Source organism: Octodon degus, unplaced genomic scaffold (assembly GCF_000260255.1).
Source record: "Octodon degus isolate 3935 unplaced genomic scaffold, OctDeg1.0 scaffold00006, whole genome shotgun sequence".
NCBI classification, from domain to species: domain Eukaryota; kingdom Metazoa; phylum Chordata; class Mammalia; order Rodentia; family Octodontidae; genus Octodon; species Octodon degus.
Window position 1 is genome coordinate 32,551,658 of NW_004524582.1, and position 14,578 is coordinate 32,566,235.

The window sequence follows — 14,578 nt, forward strand, 5'->3', positions numbered from 1 at the left end:
ATATTTAAGAGCATATAAGAATAGTAAAAAAAATGAATGGTACAGAATCTCACTAAACAAAATCATAGAAATTCAACCATGGTTAAATTGCATATTGTCTTCAAATTAGTTGTTCAGATTTCTTTCCAAATATTTTAAAAACAGGCACCACCCACTCAGGGCATCCCTTGTGTCCCTCTGTCAGACAGAAGTTTTCTTTCCCTAAATATTGTTCTGCTCATAAAAAAATTAAAAAATTATTGATTTATTTGGTACAGGGTCTTGCTACCCAGCTTGGACTCATACTGATCCTTCTATCTCAACCTCCCCAGTGCTGGGATTATAGGTATGTGCCACCTTACCCAGGGGTCAGCATGGCATGTGGTACTAGGGATCAAACCCAGCTCTTTGTGCTTGCCAGGCATGTGTTTAGACCACCAAGCTATCTTTCTAGTCCCCAGATAGCTAGCTTGCTTGCTTACTTGCTTTTTTTCCGGAACCGGGGATGGAACTCAGGCCCTTGCGCTTGGCAGGGAAGTGCTTATTCTACTGAGCCATCTCCCCGGCCCTCTTTTCTGTTTGTTTGTTTGTTTGTTTGTTTGAGATGAGGTCTCAATATGTTGTCCAGGCTGAGAACGCTCCATGTAGCCCCGGTTGACCTCAGACTCGTGGTGACCCTCCTGCCTCAGTATCCTGGGATTACAGGTGTGCACCACCACTCCTGGCTGCTATAAATCTTTAAACTGCCTTAAAATAAAAGATTTACTTTAAAAGTGACTTTTGAGGGGGTCAGTGATAGAACACACATGCCTGGCACCCTAGAGGTTCTGGGTTCTGCCTGCACAACTATAACAACAACACATTACCTGACTTTTATTGTCATTTTTGGTGTGGAGATGGAACCTCAGGGCCTGGCAATGTTATTCATGTGCTCTACCGCCAAACTGAACCTCCAGCTCCACTTTTGAAATTTTTATAATTAAGTGGAGCAAGAAGGAAATGGGGTGTAAAGAAAGTGGCTACTATGAATAGGTGCAGTGCCATCACACACAAGAGAATGAGCCAGTGACCTGGTGCCCCACACTGAGTGCACAGCTTGGACACACTGCTGGGGGTGGGGCCACAGAGGAGCCAGGTGGGGGTGAAGATGGTGAGCACATGGCCACATGCCAGCTAGCTGCTTGGGAGGAGACGCGAGGGACCACAGGCCTCCCTGGGTTACCGTTTACTTTTAAAATTTTTTGGATGTCAGTTTCTTTGTTGCTGAAAATGAGCCATCTTTTCAGCTGCCCTGGGGACAGACTGGCCCAGGGTCGGGAAGGCATGTGCCCTCTGTGGAGTCTGCAGGGCATCAGGTTGGCAGAGAGGTGGCGGGAAGAAGGGAACAGAGATGCCCGCTGGGGGACTGCTGAGGGCGCTGCTAGGTCCCCCGTTAGGGACCTAGAGGTAAGCTCTGGGCAGCCAAGTCCAGCTCAGTGCCCAGCTCCCTGCCCTGCATGGGCTCCCTCAAATCAACAGGGCTTGGTGTGCCCCGGGCTGTGCAGGTGGCCACCGCGCTCAGCCTCTAGGGCTGCTGGAGAGGGTGGCCCGACTGAGGCCTTCAGACTGATGGAGGCATAGGGTGCTGCCTGTGACACCCGCTGGGGACACCATGCCCTGGTAGTCCTAGTGCTGATGCTGGTACAGACCCTGCGTCAGTCTCACTGGGGCGATGAGTGGGAACAAGTTTTATTCAGTGCAGTTGGTTATCTGCATAGTTGATTAAATCTTTTTTGTTTGTCTTGTTTTGTTCTTTTTAACTTTTTATTAGCATCTTTATTTTGAGAATTTAAAACTTCAGACAGCAACAATTCCAAGTGCTGACATATTTCAACCTTTCTTTCCAGAAAAAAAGCAAATATATCTGTTCCACAGTCTTCCAGTCAACAGGCGTCCCTCACGCTTAGCCTCCTCTCCAGAGAGCTCACATTCCCACTTGGCCACACCAGCTGTTTTCCTCAACCTCCTGCCCCACGTTTGCTGCATGGTTGTTCCCAGGTAAGACAATGGCCACGGTGGAGATGGAGTGACCAGCAGACAAGGGCCCAGGGTCTGCTGCTTCACAGTCCAAGCCCAAGACAGAGACCAACATGGGGTGGGGGTAATAAACTACAAAACTGTAGCTGCCTCATTAGCCTAGAGGGCCCGAGCACAAGTGGGCATCACCACGCCCAGCTGATCAGATCATCTCTGGAAGGACGTAAGAGAGTTGCGTGCCGTGGTGCACTCCTATACTCCCTTGAAATAATCTGGCACCCAGTCCAGGGCTGTGTCCTTCAGGGTTCTGCTGGCCTGAGGCAACCCTGGCTGCCGGTGTGGTGTCTCCGTCAGGGCCTTCTCTCCCCAGCCTGAGAAAGCCCGGTCACACATGTACAGGTGACTAGGATTCTTTCCTAGCGAGTCACAGGTTAGATGGCGCTCCTTTTGTTTTGTTTTTTGAGACTGAGATTCACTGTGTAGACCAGGCTGGCCTCAAATCACACCAGTCCTTCCTACCTCAGCCTCCCTGGTGATGGATTACATCATGAGCCTGTGAAAGAACTGTGACGCAAACTTGCAGCAGGAGGTTGAGGAAAACAGCTGGTGTGGTAAACTGGAAATGTGAGCTCTCTGGAGAGAAGGCTAAGCATGAGGGACGCTTGTTGATTGGAAGGAGGCTGAGGCAGGAGGGTCCCAAGTGCAGGCCTGGCCTGGGCAACTTGCACCTTTGAGATTTTGTGAGACTCTGTCTCAAAATAAAAGAGAAAAAGGGCTACAGATGTAGTTCAGTGTGAAGGCCCAGAATTCAGTCCCAGTACACATACACACATGTGCATGCACACAAAAGGTATGGGAGGATAAAATTAAATAATAAAGTATAATCAAGTAATTTAAGACACTCTTAGAGTTAAGTTAAAAATACCAATGTTACTGTCAAGTTTTCAGATACGTCCTTTTCCAGCCTTGTTGCAGGAGGAGAGTGCTGCCAGCCTCGCAGGGAGGCAGGGCCCCTCCAGAACACTAGCACCCCCACAGGGACAATCTGGCAAACATTGAAGAGGAGGAAAGGGAGGGCCCCCGCAGCCAGGCTGGGATAAGGAGGTCTCGCACATGTGCAAGTCATGGCTTATAAACGCCACCATGGCCAGGGAGAGAGTTCAGCGGCATAAGCACCTTCCTGGCAAGTGCAAGGTCCCAAGTTCAATGCTGGGTACCATATGCCACGTGGGCCTGGATCCCTGAGCTTGGGGGTACATGCCTATAATCCAGACTGGGCCGGCTAAGACAGAAGGATCACTACCAATCCAAACTGTGTAGAGAGACCCTGTGCCAAACAAAGAAACAAAAAACAATTTTTCTGCCTGGCAAGTGCATTGTTCCAAGTTCAGTTCCCAGTACTGCAAAAAAGAAAAGAAAAGAAAGAAAGAAAAAAAAAAAAGCCATCATGGTGGCTCATGATGTAATCCATCATTAGGGAGGCTGAGGTAGGAAGACTGGTGTGATTTGAGGCCAGCCTGGTCTACATAGTGAATCTCAGTCTCAAAAAACAAAACAAAACAAAACAAAAGGAGCACCATCTAACCTGTGACTCGCTAGGAAAGAATCCTAGTCACCTGTACTTGTGTGACTGGGCTTTCTCAGTCTGGGGAGAGAAGGCCCTGACGGAGACACCACACCGGCAGCCAGGGTTGCCTCAGGCCAGCAGAACCCTGAAGGACACAGCCCTGAACTGGGCACCAGCCTTCTGAAACCTTCTGGCCCAACTGAAGGCAGCTGAGTCGAGGAGGTGCAGAGTATCCAAAGTACAGGGTCCAGAGGGGCTGTTTCCCCACCACCACCACCACTGCACAGCCTAGGGCTCTTGGCCGAGGTGCCTCAGAGGGGCTGTCGGTGTCAGGAGGGGCAGGACTGGGTAGTGAGACACATGACCAGGCCACCCACAGCTAGAGGGGCACAGAGACTGCCCACCTGGCAGCCCTGATGTTGTAGGCAGCTAAATGAGATTAAAATATTCTAGGCAGTCAGACAGGGCCAGGCCCTCAAGGCGACAAGATGGAAGACAAGGTGGCTTTGCAACTTGGAAGAGACAGACACTCTGTATGGGCCACACCTCAAGACCAAGACAAAAGAGGAAGCACGGCTACATGCTTCCCTGGGGATGGGCATCTGGGACTGATATTCTAAATAGGCATCAATCACCTTGAAAGAGCCCAAGTGAGTCACTAGCCCAGCCCCCAACAGGAAGAGACCCTGTTCCGTATTCATGCCTGCTTGCTACCTGACTCGCTTCCCAATTTGGTCCTGAACTTAATCAATTTTATGAGCAATGGTGCTTGTGATCTCATTGGTTGACCATAGTTTTGTCCCACCTCATGCCTGCCTCAGCGAGTTCCCATGTTCTCCACCACCTCAGACCCCCTTACCGCATGGTTTTCCTCGATAAAAGTCCCTGGAAAAGACAGCTTCCCTGGGACAACCTGCTTGGGCCCCCCTCCTGTCCCTCTCTCAGACAGGAGCTTACTTTCCCTCAATAAATACATTCTAGGGGCCAGGGAGATGGCTCAGTAGAATAAGTGTTTGCCTGGCAAGTGCAAGGGGCTGAGTTCAACCCCTGGTTCCACAAAAATAAATAAAGAAATAAAGAAATAAAGAAATCTATCTATCTATATAGATACATATTTATATATTCTGCTCATGACTCCCATTTGTTCCTAAAATTCATTCTTCCTTTTAGAGAACACAAACTCATCACAGGTAACTTTTAGGTTGGGAGATCATTTTTCTCCCTGTATCCTTTGGAAGTCATCCTACCAAAATCAGTTTTTCTCCTGGTGTCACTGAGAGCAAACCACCTCTGAGTTGGTCTCACGTGACACACGACCCATGTGACTGGTGTCAGGGGTGGGGCAGTGAAGCCAGCTGCTGTAGTCGTGACCCCTTCTGGGGTGGGAGGGCAGTGCTGGCCCTGCTCCCTCCTTAGGACTCAGGGACAGCCCCAGTCTGCTGTGGTCCAGCTGTCCCTGGAAAGGGCATGGAGGGGTAAAGATGACCAGTGTTCTTCCTCCAAGGGACCCATGCCCCTCCAGGCAGCCTCAGTGGTCCCTGCTAGCATCCCCAACCATGGGTCAGGGACTCTCCGCCAGTCACCTCGTACTGGGTCCTCCCACCCCACCAGGCCCTGTGGCTCTCAGAGGCCAGCGAGGGCCTGGGGTGGGAGGACCTGTCCAGGACTTCGGGAAGGACTGGCGTAACAGAGGGAGGAGGCAGGGAGGTGCAGTGACAGAGTGTGGCCTAGTGTGGGTGAGGCCTAGGGTCCATCCCCAGCCTCATGACAAGTGAAACTGAAAAATGGAAGGCTAAGAGGTGGGGGGGGCCTCAGAACATCACTGCTCTTTTGGGGCAGACACCAGGCCCTGTGCTACCCCTCACACCAACATAGGCCCACGGAAGCCTGGGCCCTCACTCCCACCAGGAGCACCATACCTCCCAGGGTGAAGCTGACTGGGCACCTTCCACTCCCACCCCAACTGGTGCTAACGTAGCGCCCCTCCCCCACCCACAAGGCTTGGGTCACCGTAGGCCTCGGGCAAAGGGAGGGCTTTCACCGGGCCTGGTGACAGTGGGACACACGGGAGCAATGAAACCAAGCTAAGACCCTGGAGCCCTTACGTCAACCTGGGTCAACGGGGACCCAGGACTCATCATGCACCTGGCAGGAAGGTGGCAGTGCCCTCTCTGTCTGCCAGGGTGGTGTCAGAGGGAGCCAACACAAAGATTCTGTAGGTGCCAGAGGCACATAATGTGACACCCTCAGAGGTCTAGGCTTCTCTAAGAGCCCACGTGTCACAGCAGAAGCCAGGGTAACCTCAAAGTGAGTAAAGAAGGGTGAGCGGCAGATGTCCGCGCTGAGGTGACGGACACCAGCTTCCGCAGAGGTCTTGCAAAGCACTGCAGAGCCGCGGCCCCTGCACTTGTGAGTGTGCTCCAGACAAAAGATCAGAGCGGGGCTTCAGCAAGGGATGAGGCCTTGGCAAGACAGAGACACACAGAAAAGCCAAACGGAAACTTGACGGTGGAAAAACAACCAGCTAACGTTTAAACCTCAGTGGTTGGGGTCAGTGTCAGCATGGAGGGCAGTATACAGAATCAGGACCGGAGGGCAGAAGACGTCCCACTGGACAACAGAGAGGACACTCAGCCTAGGGCCATGGGCTGTCGCAGATCCTTAGCATCTTTGTCATCGGAATCCCCAGTGAAGACAAACGGGCTTGACATTAAAAGGAAAATTAATGGCCAAAGGGCTGGTGAGATGGCTCAGTGGTCTAAAGCACCTACCTAGAACAAGCTAAGCTAAAGCACAGAGACCGCGGTTCAATCCCCAGCACCACATGCCAGCCAGCCCCGCCCCCTGGTGGGCTAAGCTGGCCACACACACACACACACACACACACACACATAAATAAATAAATAAAATAAATAAAATAAAATTTAAAAAGACCTAAAAGAAAATTAATGGCCAGAGCTATCCAAACTTGCCGAAAATATAGCCTGGCTTAAAATAAGGAGTTCTCTGAGAAAAAAAGTGAGAAGAGAAAGAATCTTGTGACAAGAAGAAAGAACATGCCAGAGATGTAGCTCAGTAGCACAGTGCCTACCTGGCAAGCACAGGGTCCTGAGTTTGATTCAAAAAAAAAAAAAGACTACAACAAGTAAAAATCGGTAAATACAACAACTTCCCTTCTTTTGTGTCTTTTTTTTTTTTTGCAGAACCGGGGTTTGAATTCAGGCCCTCGCGCCTGCTGGGGAAGCGTTTATTCCACTGAGCCATCTCCCGGCCCCTTGTTTTGTTTTTTTGAGCCAGGGTCTCACTTTGTCGTTCAGACTGGCCTTGAACTTGATTTGAACTAACTAGTTGAACTATGGCCCAAACTGTGCCAGTCCCCTTGCGCCAGCCTCCCCAGTGCTGGATTACAAGCATCGCCACCACAGCTAGCTCTTTCCTCTCTTTTAAAATAAGAAAGATGTGGTTGAAGCACAAATTATAGTGTTGTCCCGTGCGGAAGGGATTCTGAGGTAATGCCACAGAGCGGGGCACAAGGCGCGCAGAGGGAGCTGGGCTCTCTTCACTTCCCTCAGACTGATCAAATGACGCCACCCAGCGACTGGGTGTCATGTGCTGCTGCAGCCTGGGTCCAAAGGCCCCCAGAGGCCGGCGTGGCGACAGCCTGGTCCCCAAGCGGTGGCACTATCAGGCAGGCTGCCCTCCAAGGGGACAGGCTGGCCTCCCCTCTGCCCTGCCCCATCACATTCTCCCCCGAGGTTTGGCCGCATCGCAGCCCAAAGCGATAGTGCCAGTGGAATAGGGCCTGCAGCTCCCAAGCCCGTGGGCCAAAGCGAACCTCCCTCTTTCCAAGTTCTCTCAGGTATCTTGTTACAGCAATGGAACGGTGACCAGCGTGCGTACCATGTGATGCCCTGAACAACAGCCCAAGCTATGGACAGTAAAGAGACACACTTTAACTACGTAAGCATCACACAGAAGTCCAAATGCAAATCTGGAAAAAGAGTCTGAGTAGCTCATAAGAAGGCAAGAAAAAGAAAATACACAAAAACCAGAGCAAATGAAACCAATAACGTCAGAGTTAAATCCTAACAAAATAATTATGAGTAACTAACTGGTCTATAAACAACAACTAATACAAAGATTGGTAGAACAGGTTTTAAAACATGACCCAACTATATGCTATGTGCAGAAAATGCACTTTCAATATAATGATACAGAGCCAGGCATGAGACTGCATGTCTATAATCCCGGGATTCGGGAGGCTGAGGCAGGAGGATCATTGCGAGTTCCAGACCAGCTTGAGCTACAAAGTGAGCTCAAGGCCAGCCTGAACTGCACAGTGAAACCCTGTCTATACATATCATCTAAACATTAACTAAAAGGAAAGCAGGATTTTAACATCAGATAATATCAGAGCGAAGAATATCATCAGAGACAGGGGCTGGAGAGATGGCTCAGTGGTCTAAAGCACCTACTTGGAACAAGCTTGGCAAAGCACAGGGACCGCGGTTCAATCCCCAGCACCACGTGCCAGCCAGCCCCGCCCCCTGGTGGGCTGAGCTGGCCACACACACACACACACACACATACACACACAATAAATGTTAAAATTAAAAAAAAAAATCATCAGAGACAAAGATATTATAGAATAAAAATAAGGCCACTACCAAGAATGCACTGATTCTAAATGTGTGTGGACCAAACAACAGAGCTGCAAAATGCGTTAGGCAGAACCTGCTAGGACAGCAAAGGCGGTGCACAGCAAAGGCGGTGCTCGGAGTTCCACGCTGCGGACATCAGCGTTGCTCCCCAGCAGCTGACAGAGCAGTAGACAGGAAGTAAGCAGCACTGCGAGTCAGCTTCGCAGGTCGGTTCCTGTCTGGAAGCAAGAGGGCCTGAGTTCGATTCCCAGCACCAGAAGAAAGGAAAAAGAAATCAGCAGCACTGCCAGCCCACGGGGTGAGCCCGCACTTCCACAACATTTGCGGGTGAGGGAGCACATTCTTTTCAAGCCCACAGCACATGCAGTAGAACATGCAGACCCCAGGCCAACATGGAAAAGAACTGAGATCATAGTGTGTGTTCACTGGCCACAGTGGAAACAAACTCACAGTCAATAATGGGAAGATAACAGGGCAATTCCAAGCTTGGAAACCGACACACTTCTAATAATTCATGGGTCAGGGAGGAGATGTGAAGACAAATGGAAGAAAATACACTGAATTGGCTGAAAAGGAAACACAACACCCAGCTTTGTATGACCCAGTTCAGGCAGTAAGCAAAAGGCAGTGGCTAGCACTAGGCTGCAGAGCAGAAGAGCCAGAACGCCGCAGATCCATGGTCTAAGTTTCCCCGCGAGACCCAGAAGCAGAAAGAAGCACAAAACAAACAGAAGGAGGGAAATAATTGACAAACAGCAGCAAAGTAACTCAGGCCTGAGGCGCACACCTGCCATCCCAGGAACTCTGGAAGCTGAAGCAGGATGACTGGAAGAGCAAGGGCAGCTCGGGCAAATTAGCAAGATCTCATCTCAAAGTAAAATAAAAACTGGTCTGGGGATATAGCTCAGCAGCAGAACACTTACTTGGCATGTGTTAGACGGGGAAAGGTGAAAACACACACACACACACACACACACACACACACACCAGCAAAATCAGAGAAAATTAATGAAACAAAAAAGCCAATTCTCTGGAAAGATAAATAGAATTGAAAAATCTCTAGGAAGAGAGACTGGGCGTGGTGGCGTGCACCTGTAATCCAGCAGTTGGGAGGCTGAAAACAGGAGGATCATGAGTCTGATCTGTGTAGTGAGATTCTGTACTAAATGTATAAAAAAAAAAAAAATTCAAGGAACTATAGAAAAAAAGAAAAAGATACAAATTTCAAGTGTTAGGAATAAAACAACTTTTATGTATGTATGTATGTATTTAATTTTTTGGTATCAGGGATTGAACTGAGGATCTTGCGTTTGCCAGGCAGGTGCTTATGCCACTGAGCTATATTCCCAGCTCCCCTTTCTGTTTAAGCAAACAACTTTTATCACTACAAAAAAATGGATATAATAGAATATTGCAGTCAACACCTACATGCATACTTTTTTTTAAACATACATAAATTTAACCTCTGTGAAATGGGCTGGCCAATTCTTCAAAATAGGCAAGCCATCATTAATACGAAATAGATTGATTGACTAGTCTTAAACTAGTGAGGAAATGGAGTTTGCAATGTTTTTTTGGTATGAGGAATTGAACTCAGGACCTTGCTGTACCTCTGAGCTATCACCCTAGAATCTGTAGTTTTAAAGTTTCCCTAAAACAAAGCTGCTGCTGCAGGACTAGCTCAGGGTTCAGGCACATGTAGTTTAGACAAGACCCTGCATTTGTCTCCAGCACAAAAAAAAGTACACTAAACTAAACAGAAAAAGCAAACCTTAAGACTGAACACGCAGACCCAAATGAGTCTCAAGTACACAAGAGACCTTCCCCACAAAAGCCAGGTCAGGGCCCTGTGAGGCTCACCGCAGTCAGGCTTTGGGGGAACGCCCAGGTCAGGGGCCCCAGGTAGGCAGTGGAGGGACACCAGGAGCCTCTGGAGTGTTAGCATGGGAGCCCCCATGTTAGCCTCCGGCCCTCCTGGCAAAGGAGGCTGTGACTGCTAATCCTGACAACTCAGCTTCATTGGATTACGAAATGCAAATCAGGTTAGTAGAGCACTCTCTGGGTGGGTCACAAACGTGTGACTTTGAGGTCTTTATCTGGCCGGCTTTTCACTAAGCGGCTTTCCTCTGCCATGCCCTTGTGCCATGTTGTCCTGCCCTGGAACTAGCCAACCACGGATTGAACCCTCTGAGAGCTTCAGCCAAACAAACCTCTCTTCCTTCCAGGGGCAGGAGTCAGGATTGTGCCCCAGGGCAGGACAGCTGACTGACACAATGCCACAAGCAAAAACGTGTCCACCTCCTGGACTTTTCTGCCAGAATTCAAGCTCTGCGCTCGGGGGATCTGTGGACCTTGTGACCGACTGAAGAGGGTAAGGCGGACGTGACCCGAGTCTGAGGCAGGAGTGCCAGCCAGAGTCACACAGCCCTGGTCATGTGAAACCCCTTGGAACCCTCCCCTGCTGAGACAGGGACAGAGAATCAAGGCCACCCTGTAGCTCTTAGGAGTGTTGCAGGCAGCCAAGTTAGATAGAAATACTGTAGGCAGTCAGACAGGGTGAGGTGCTCGAAGGAAACAACAGCCAGACGCCTTACAGCTGTGGGAGGGATGGATGCTCCTGTGAGCCAGACCTAAAGACCAAACAAATGCTGACCTCCCTAAAGTTGGCATCCGGGATTGCTCATTAGTCAGGAAGACTCATGGACTGAAGGCCACCAGATAAGGTCCCATTTTACATTCATGCCCGCTTGCTACATGACTGGCTACCCCACTTGGTCCTGGGCCTAATCAATTTTACCTGAGCAATGGTGCTTGTAATCCCATTGGTTGACCATAGTTTTGTCCTACCCCACATCAGCTACGTGAGTTCCCACTTTCTCCATCTTAGCTCCGCATGGTTTTACACTATAAAAGTCCCTGGATGAGACAGCTTCCCGGGTACTACCCGCTCAGGCCCCCCTCCTGTCCCTCTCTCGGACAGGAGCTTTCTTTCCCTCAATAAATATATTCTGCTCATAACCTCCGTTTGTTCCTAAAATTCATTCTTCGGTTTTAGAGAACACGAACTTGTGCAGGTCAGGCCTGGAGATCATTTTTAGGTCACCCACCTGAGATCAGTTTTTCTCCCTGTATCATTTTGGAGTTTCCCACCGAGATCACTGGACGGAGGTATGAGTTAGCTTTTCTTTCATAAATTCTGGATTGGGACTTGCTTAGGTAACAAATTTTTCCCACCCTGCGTCCACCTAAGCGAGTTCCCATTCTCTCCACCTTAGCCCCGCATGGTTTTACACTATGAAAGTCCCTGGAAGAGACAGCTTCTGGGGAGATTACCGGCTCGGGCCCCCCTCCTGTCCCTCTCTTGGACAGGAGCTTTCTTTCTCTCAATAAATATATTCTGCTCACAACCTCCGTTTGTTCCTAAAATTCCTTCTTTGGTTTTAAAGAACACACACTCGTGCAGGTCAGGTCGGGAGGTCGTTTTTCCCCGTATCACTTGGAGGTTCCCAGCATCACTTGGAGGTCACCCACCCGAGATCAGTTTTTCTCCCTGTATCGGGAGGACATAACCCAGACACAGCTGAAAGCCAGCAGACACAGGAGCGTGCCCCGCTCCTGGGGTCATGGCTCGCTCCGCACAGGGCGCATCACCTGCTCCTTCTTCCGGTCGGCCTTCTGCTTGTTCTCCCGCACGACGCGCTGCCGGGCCAGCCCCGCCTCCTCGTGACTCAGCTTCCCCTGCAGCCTGCGGCACTCACTCTCAGCCAGCTGCGCCGCGCGGTCCTTGGCCCGCATCCGCTCCTGCCACTCAAGAAATTCTGAGAAGTCCCCGTGCCCATCCATGAGCTTGTCAACCCTGTGGTACAAGGACAGATGCAGTAGGGCCACCAGGAGGCCACAAGTTCCCTGGGGGCGGTGGTCCTGTGGCACTTGGCCGCATCTACTGTGCCCCCCCACCCTCTCCTCTGCACCCACGCACCAGCATGTCATTCTGGGTTCCCCTCAGTCCGTTTGCTCTGCCCGCCTGTCCCCCTGCCATCCCTGTGTCCACTGTGTCTGGACACCATCCCGTGTTCCTGTCTGTCCATCTGCCCAACTCAGGCATGGAAGGGTCCAAATGGGCAGCTGGGAAGCAGTATCAGGAAGAGGCCTGGGAGGAGGTGACCTGGGCAAGGTTTAAGGAGAGCTAGGGGTTTGGAAGATGCCCCCATGCCCTGGTCCATCTCTCCCAGAGTGGGATTATCTCTGTGAAGCGTGGCCTGAGCTGACAGTCCCCCTGCCACCTTACCTGCAGGACCACAGACTCTTGCCACCCCGTGACACGAGGTGAAATACCTGCTCTCCACCCTGCTTCCCCTAAGATTGCCAGGGTTGCCCGAGTGTGGCTCATATGTGGATAAAGAAGACTGGGGGTTGGGGCCCTAGACAGGTTCGCAATGGGCTCGGTCTCTAGGAAGCCCGGGTGAGGTCAGACACCCAGTTTCAGCCCCACCTTGGCCTCCAGGGGAGGCAGAGGAAGTCAGAGCGGAGCTGACCGCCAGGCCGAGGGTGTCATCAGTGCTGTCTATGCAATGCAGCATCCCCCAAAGCCCAAAGGACAGGTTGCAGGGGCTCCTGGGTGTGGAATAGGTGGGGCACTTGAGAGAGTGGAGGTCCCCACCACTTCCTGCTCTTAACCCCGGTAATATCCTGTACCCTGGGTAATATCCCATCATCGACCAGTAAATGGAGCTGGATGTGGTGGTACACACCTGTAATCTCAGAACTTGGGCGGGTGAGGCAGAAGAATGACAATTTAGAGACCTGGAAGGCACTGGGTTCCATCCCTAGTACCACAAGAACAAACCACAGAAAAAAACTAAGATGGTGAGCCAGAACCCTGATTTACAGTCAGTGGATTGGAAGCCCAGGTGCCACCTGGGGGCCCAGGCTGGCATTTGGAGCCAGACCTGGCCGTGACGATGTCTGAGTGGGGAACGGTCTGATCCGGGGTCTTCCATCGCATCCTCGGCGCCAGCCCTCGCCTCGCTGCAATCACAGCTGTCTTGCAGGGGGCGCCCGAGAGAGGGCCCAGTGCCGGCGCCTCACCTCTGCAGCTCCTTCTCCACCTGGCGCCGGTACAGGGCCCCTTCCCGCAGGATGGCAGCTGTGTTCAGCTTGACAGGGACATGGTCAGGCTGCAGGGGAGGGTGAAGGAGGGGCTGGCAGTGGGTGGGGGTGGCCAGGCCCTCTCTGCTTACCCCTGCCTGGGTAGAGCCATCTGCCTCAGCGGGGGGCTGCCCTCCAGCCACCCACCCCCATCTCCTGAGGGTGGGAGGGCTGGGGTCCCTCACCCTGTAGAAGGTCAGCTTGGGAGCCTTCCGGATGTGGGGCAAGGCAGATCGAGGCCGCTGCTGTTTCTTGGGGGCCTGAGCAAGCCAAGCAGAGGCAGCCTGGCACCTGGGCCTGCTGGGGGCCCCGACCTCCCCCTGGGCAGACGTGGGGCTGCACTCTTGGCAGCCCATCCCACCTTTCTGCCCCAGTCAAGCTGGGTCCACACGTCCCCACCCTGGTGCCCCCAGCCCCGGCCTCTGCCCTCCAGCCATGCTGCACGCTGCTTGGCAGGGAGTGGGAAGAAGTGCGAGGTAGACACAGCTCGCTCCTCGGCCGCACTCCAGCCTGAGTGGGGGCTCCGTGGCAGGCTGCTCCTCAGTTCTCTCCCTCACCCCACTGTGCACCAGGAGCCCTGAGCCATGGGTAAGATGCTGCTAACGCCATTTTTAGGGTACAGCTTTTTGTCCTGGTCCCCTACGTTTTCCTTCCTGGCTAACACCCCTGGGATTGCCTTTTTTTCTTTCTTTGGTGGAACCGGGGATTGAACTCAGGCCCTTGCACTTGCCAGGGAAGCACTTATCTCACTGAGCCATCTCCCCAACCCTCGGGATTGCCTTTTTGATAGAAGTTTGAAATGCTCCACCTGAGACATTGGGGAACACAGAGTCGAGGTTGCAGACACATTCTCGGGGTGCTTTCCTTCTCCTGGGCACAGGTGTACACTTGCCTGCCAGTCCTCTGTGTGGCCCTAGGACCACTCCCAGACATACTGGGAATCTGCCCGTGACAGGAAGAGGCTAGATAACTGGCCTTTGCATCACCACTGAAATGGTGTCCTTTGTTTTTGGTGGCACTGGGGGGTTAAACCTGGGCCTTCACACCCTGAGCTGCATCCTGGGCCCTTTCATTTTGAGATAGGGTCTTGCTAAGTCACTAAGTTGCCCAGGCTGGGTTTGAACTTGTGATTCTCCTGCCTCAGCTTCCCAGAGTGCTGGGATTCACAGGTGTGTTCCACACCCTGCCATGGGAACTTCTCTGTGAT

General features: G+C 51.7%; 1 protein-coding gene across 7 annotated transcripts in view; it reads right to left on the minus strand.

Annotated features, from left to right (window-relative positions):
* The window catches only part of Cfap99 (cilia and flagella associated protein 99), a 42,208-nt gene that overhangs the window by 4,043 nt on the left and 23,587 nt on the right, over positions 1-14,578 (minus strand). For 5 of the 7 annotated variants that reach the window (XM_023724154.1, XM_023724159.1, XM_023724139.1 and 2 more), the window contains 3 exons: positions 13,557-13,631; positions 13,312-13,400; positions 11,875-12,079 (listed from right to left, as the gene is read on the minus strand). The exons of 1 other annotated variant lie outside the window; for it this stretch is intronic. In XM_023724154.1, coding sequence (XP_023579922.1) covers positions 11,875-12,079; positions 13,312-13,400; positions 13,557-13,631 — 369 coding nt within the window. The remainder of the gene's footprint in view (positions 1-11,874; positions 12,080-13,311; positions 13,401-13,556; positions 13,632-14,578) is intronic. One more of the 7 variants, XM_023724148.1, reaches the window with a different exon arrangement.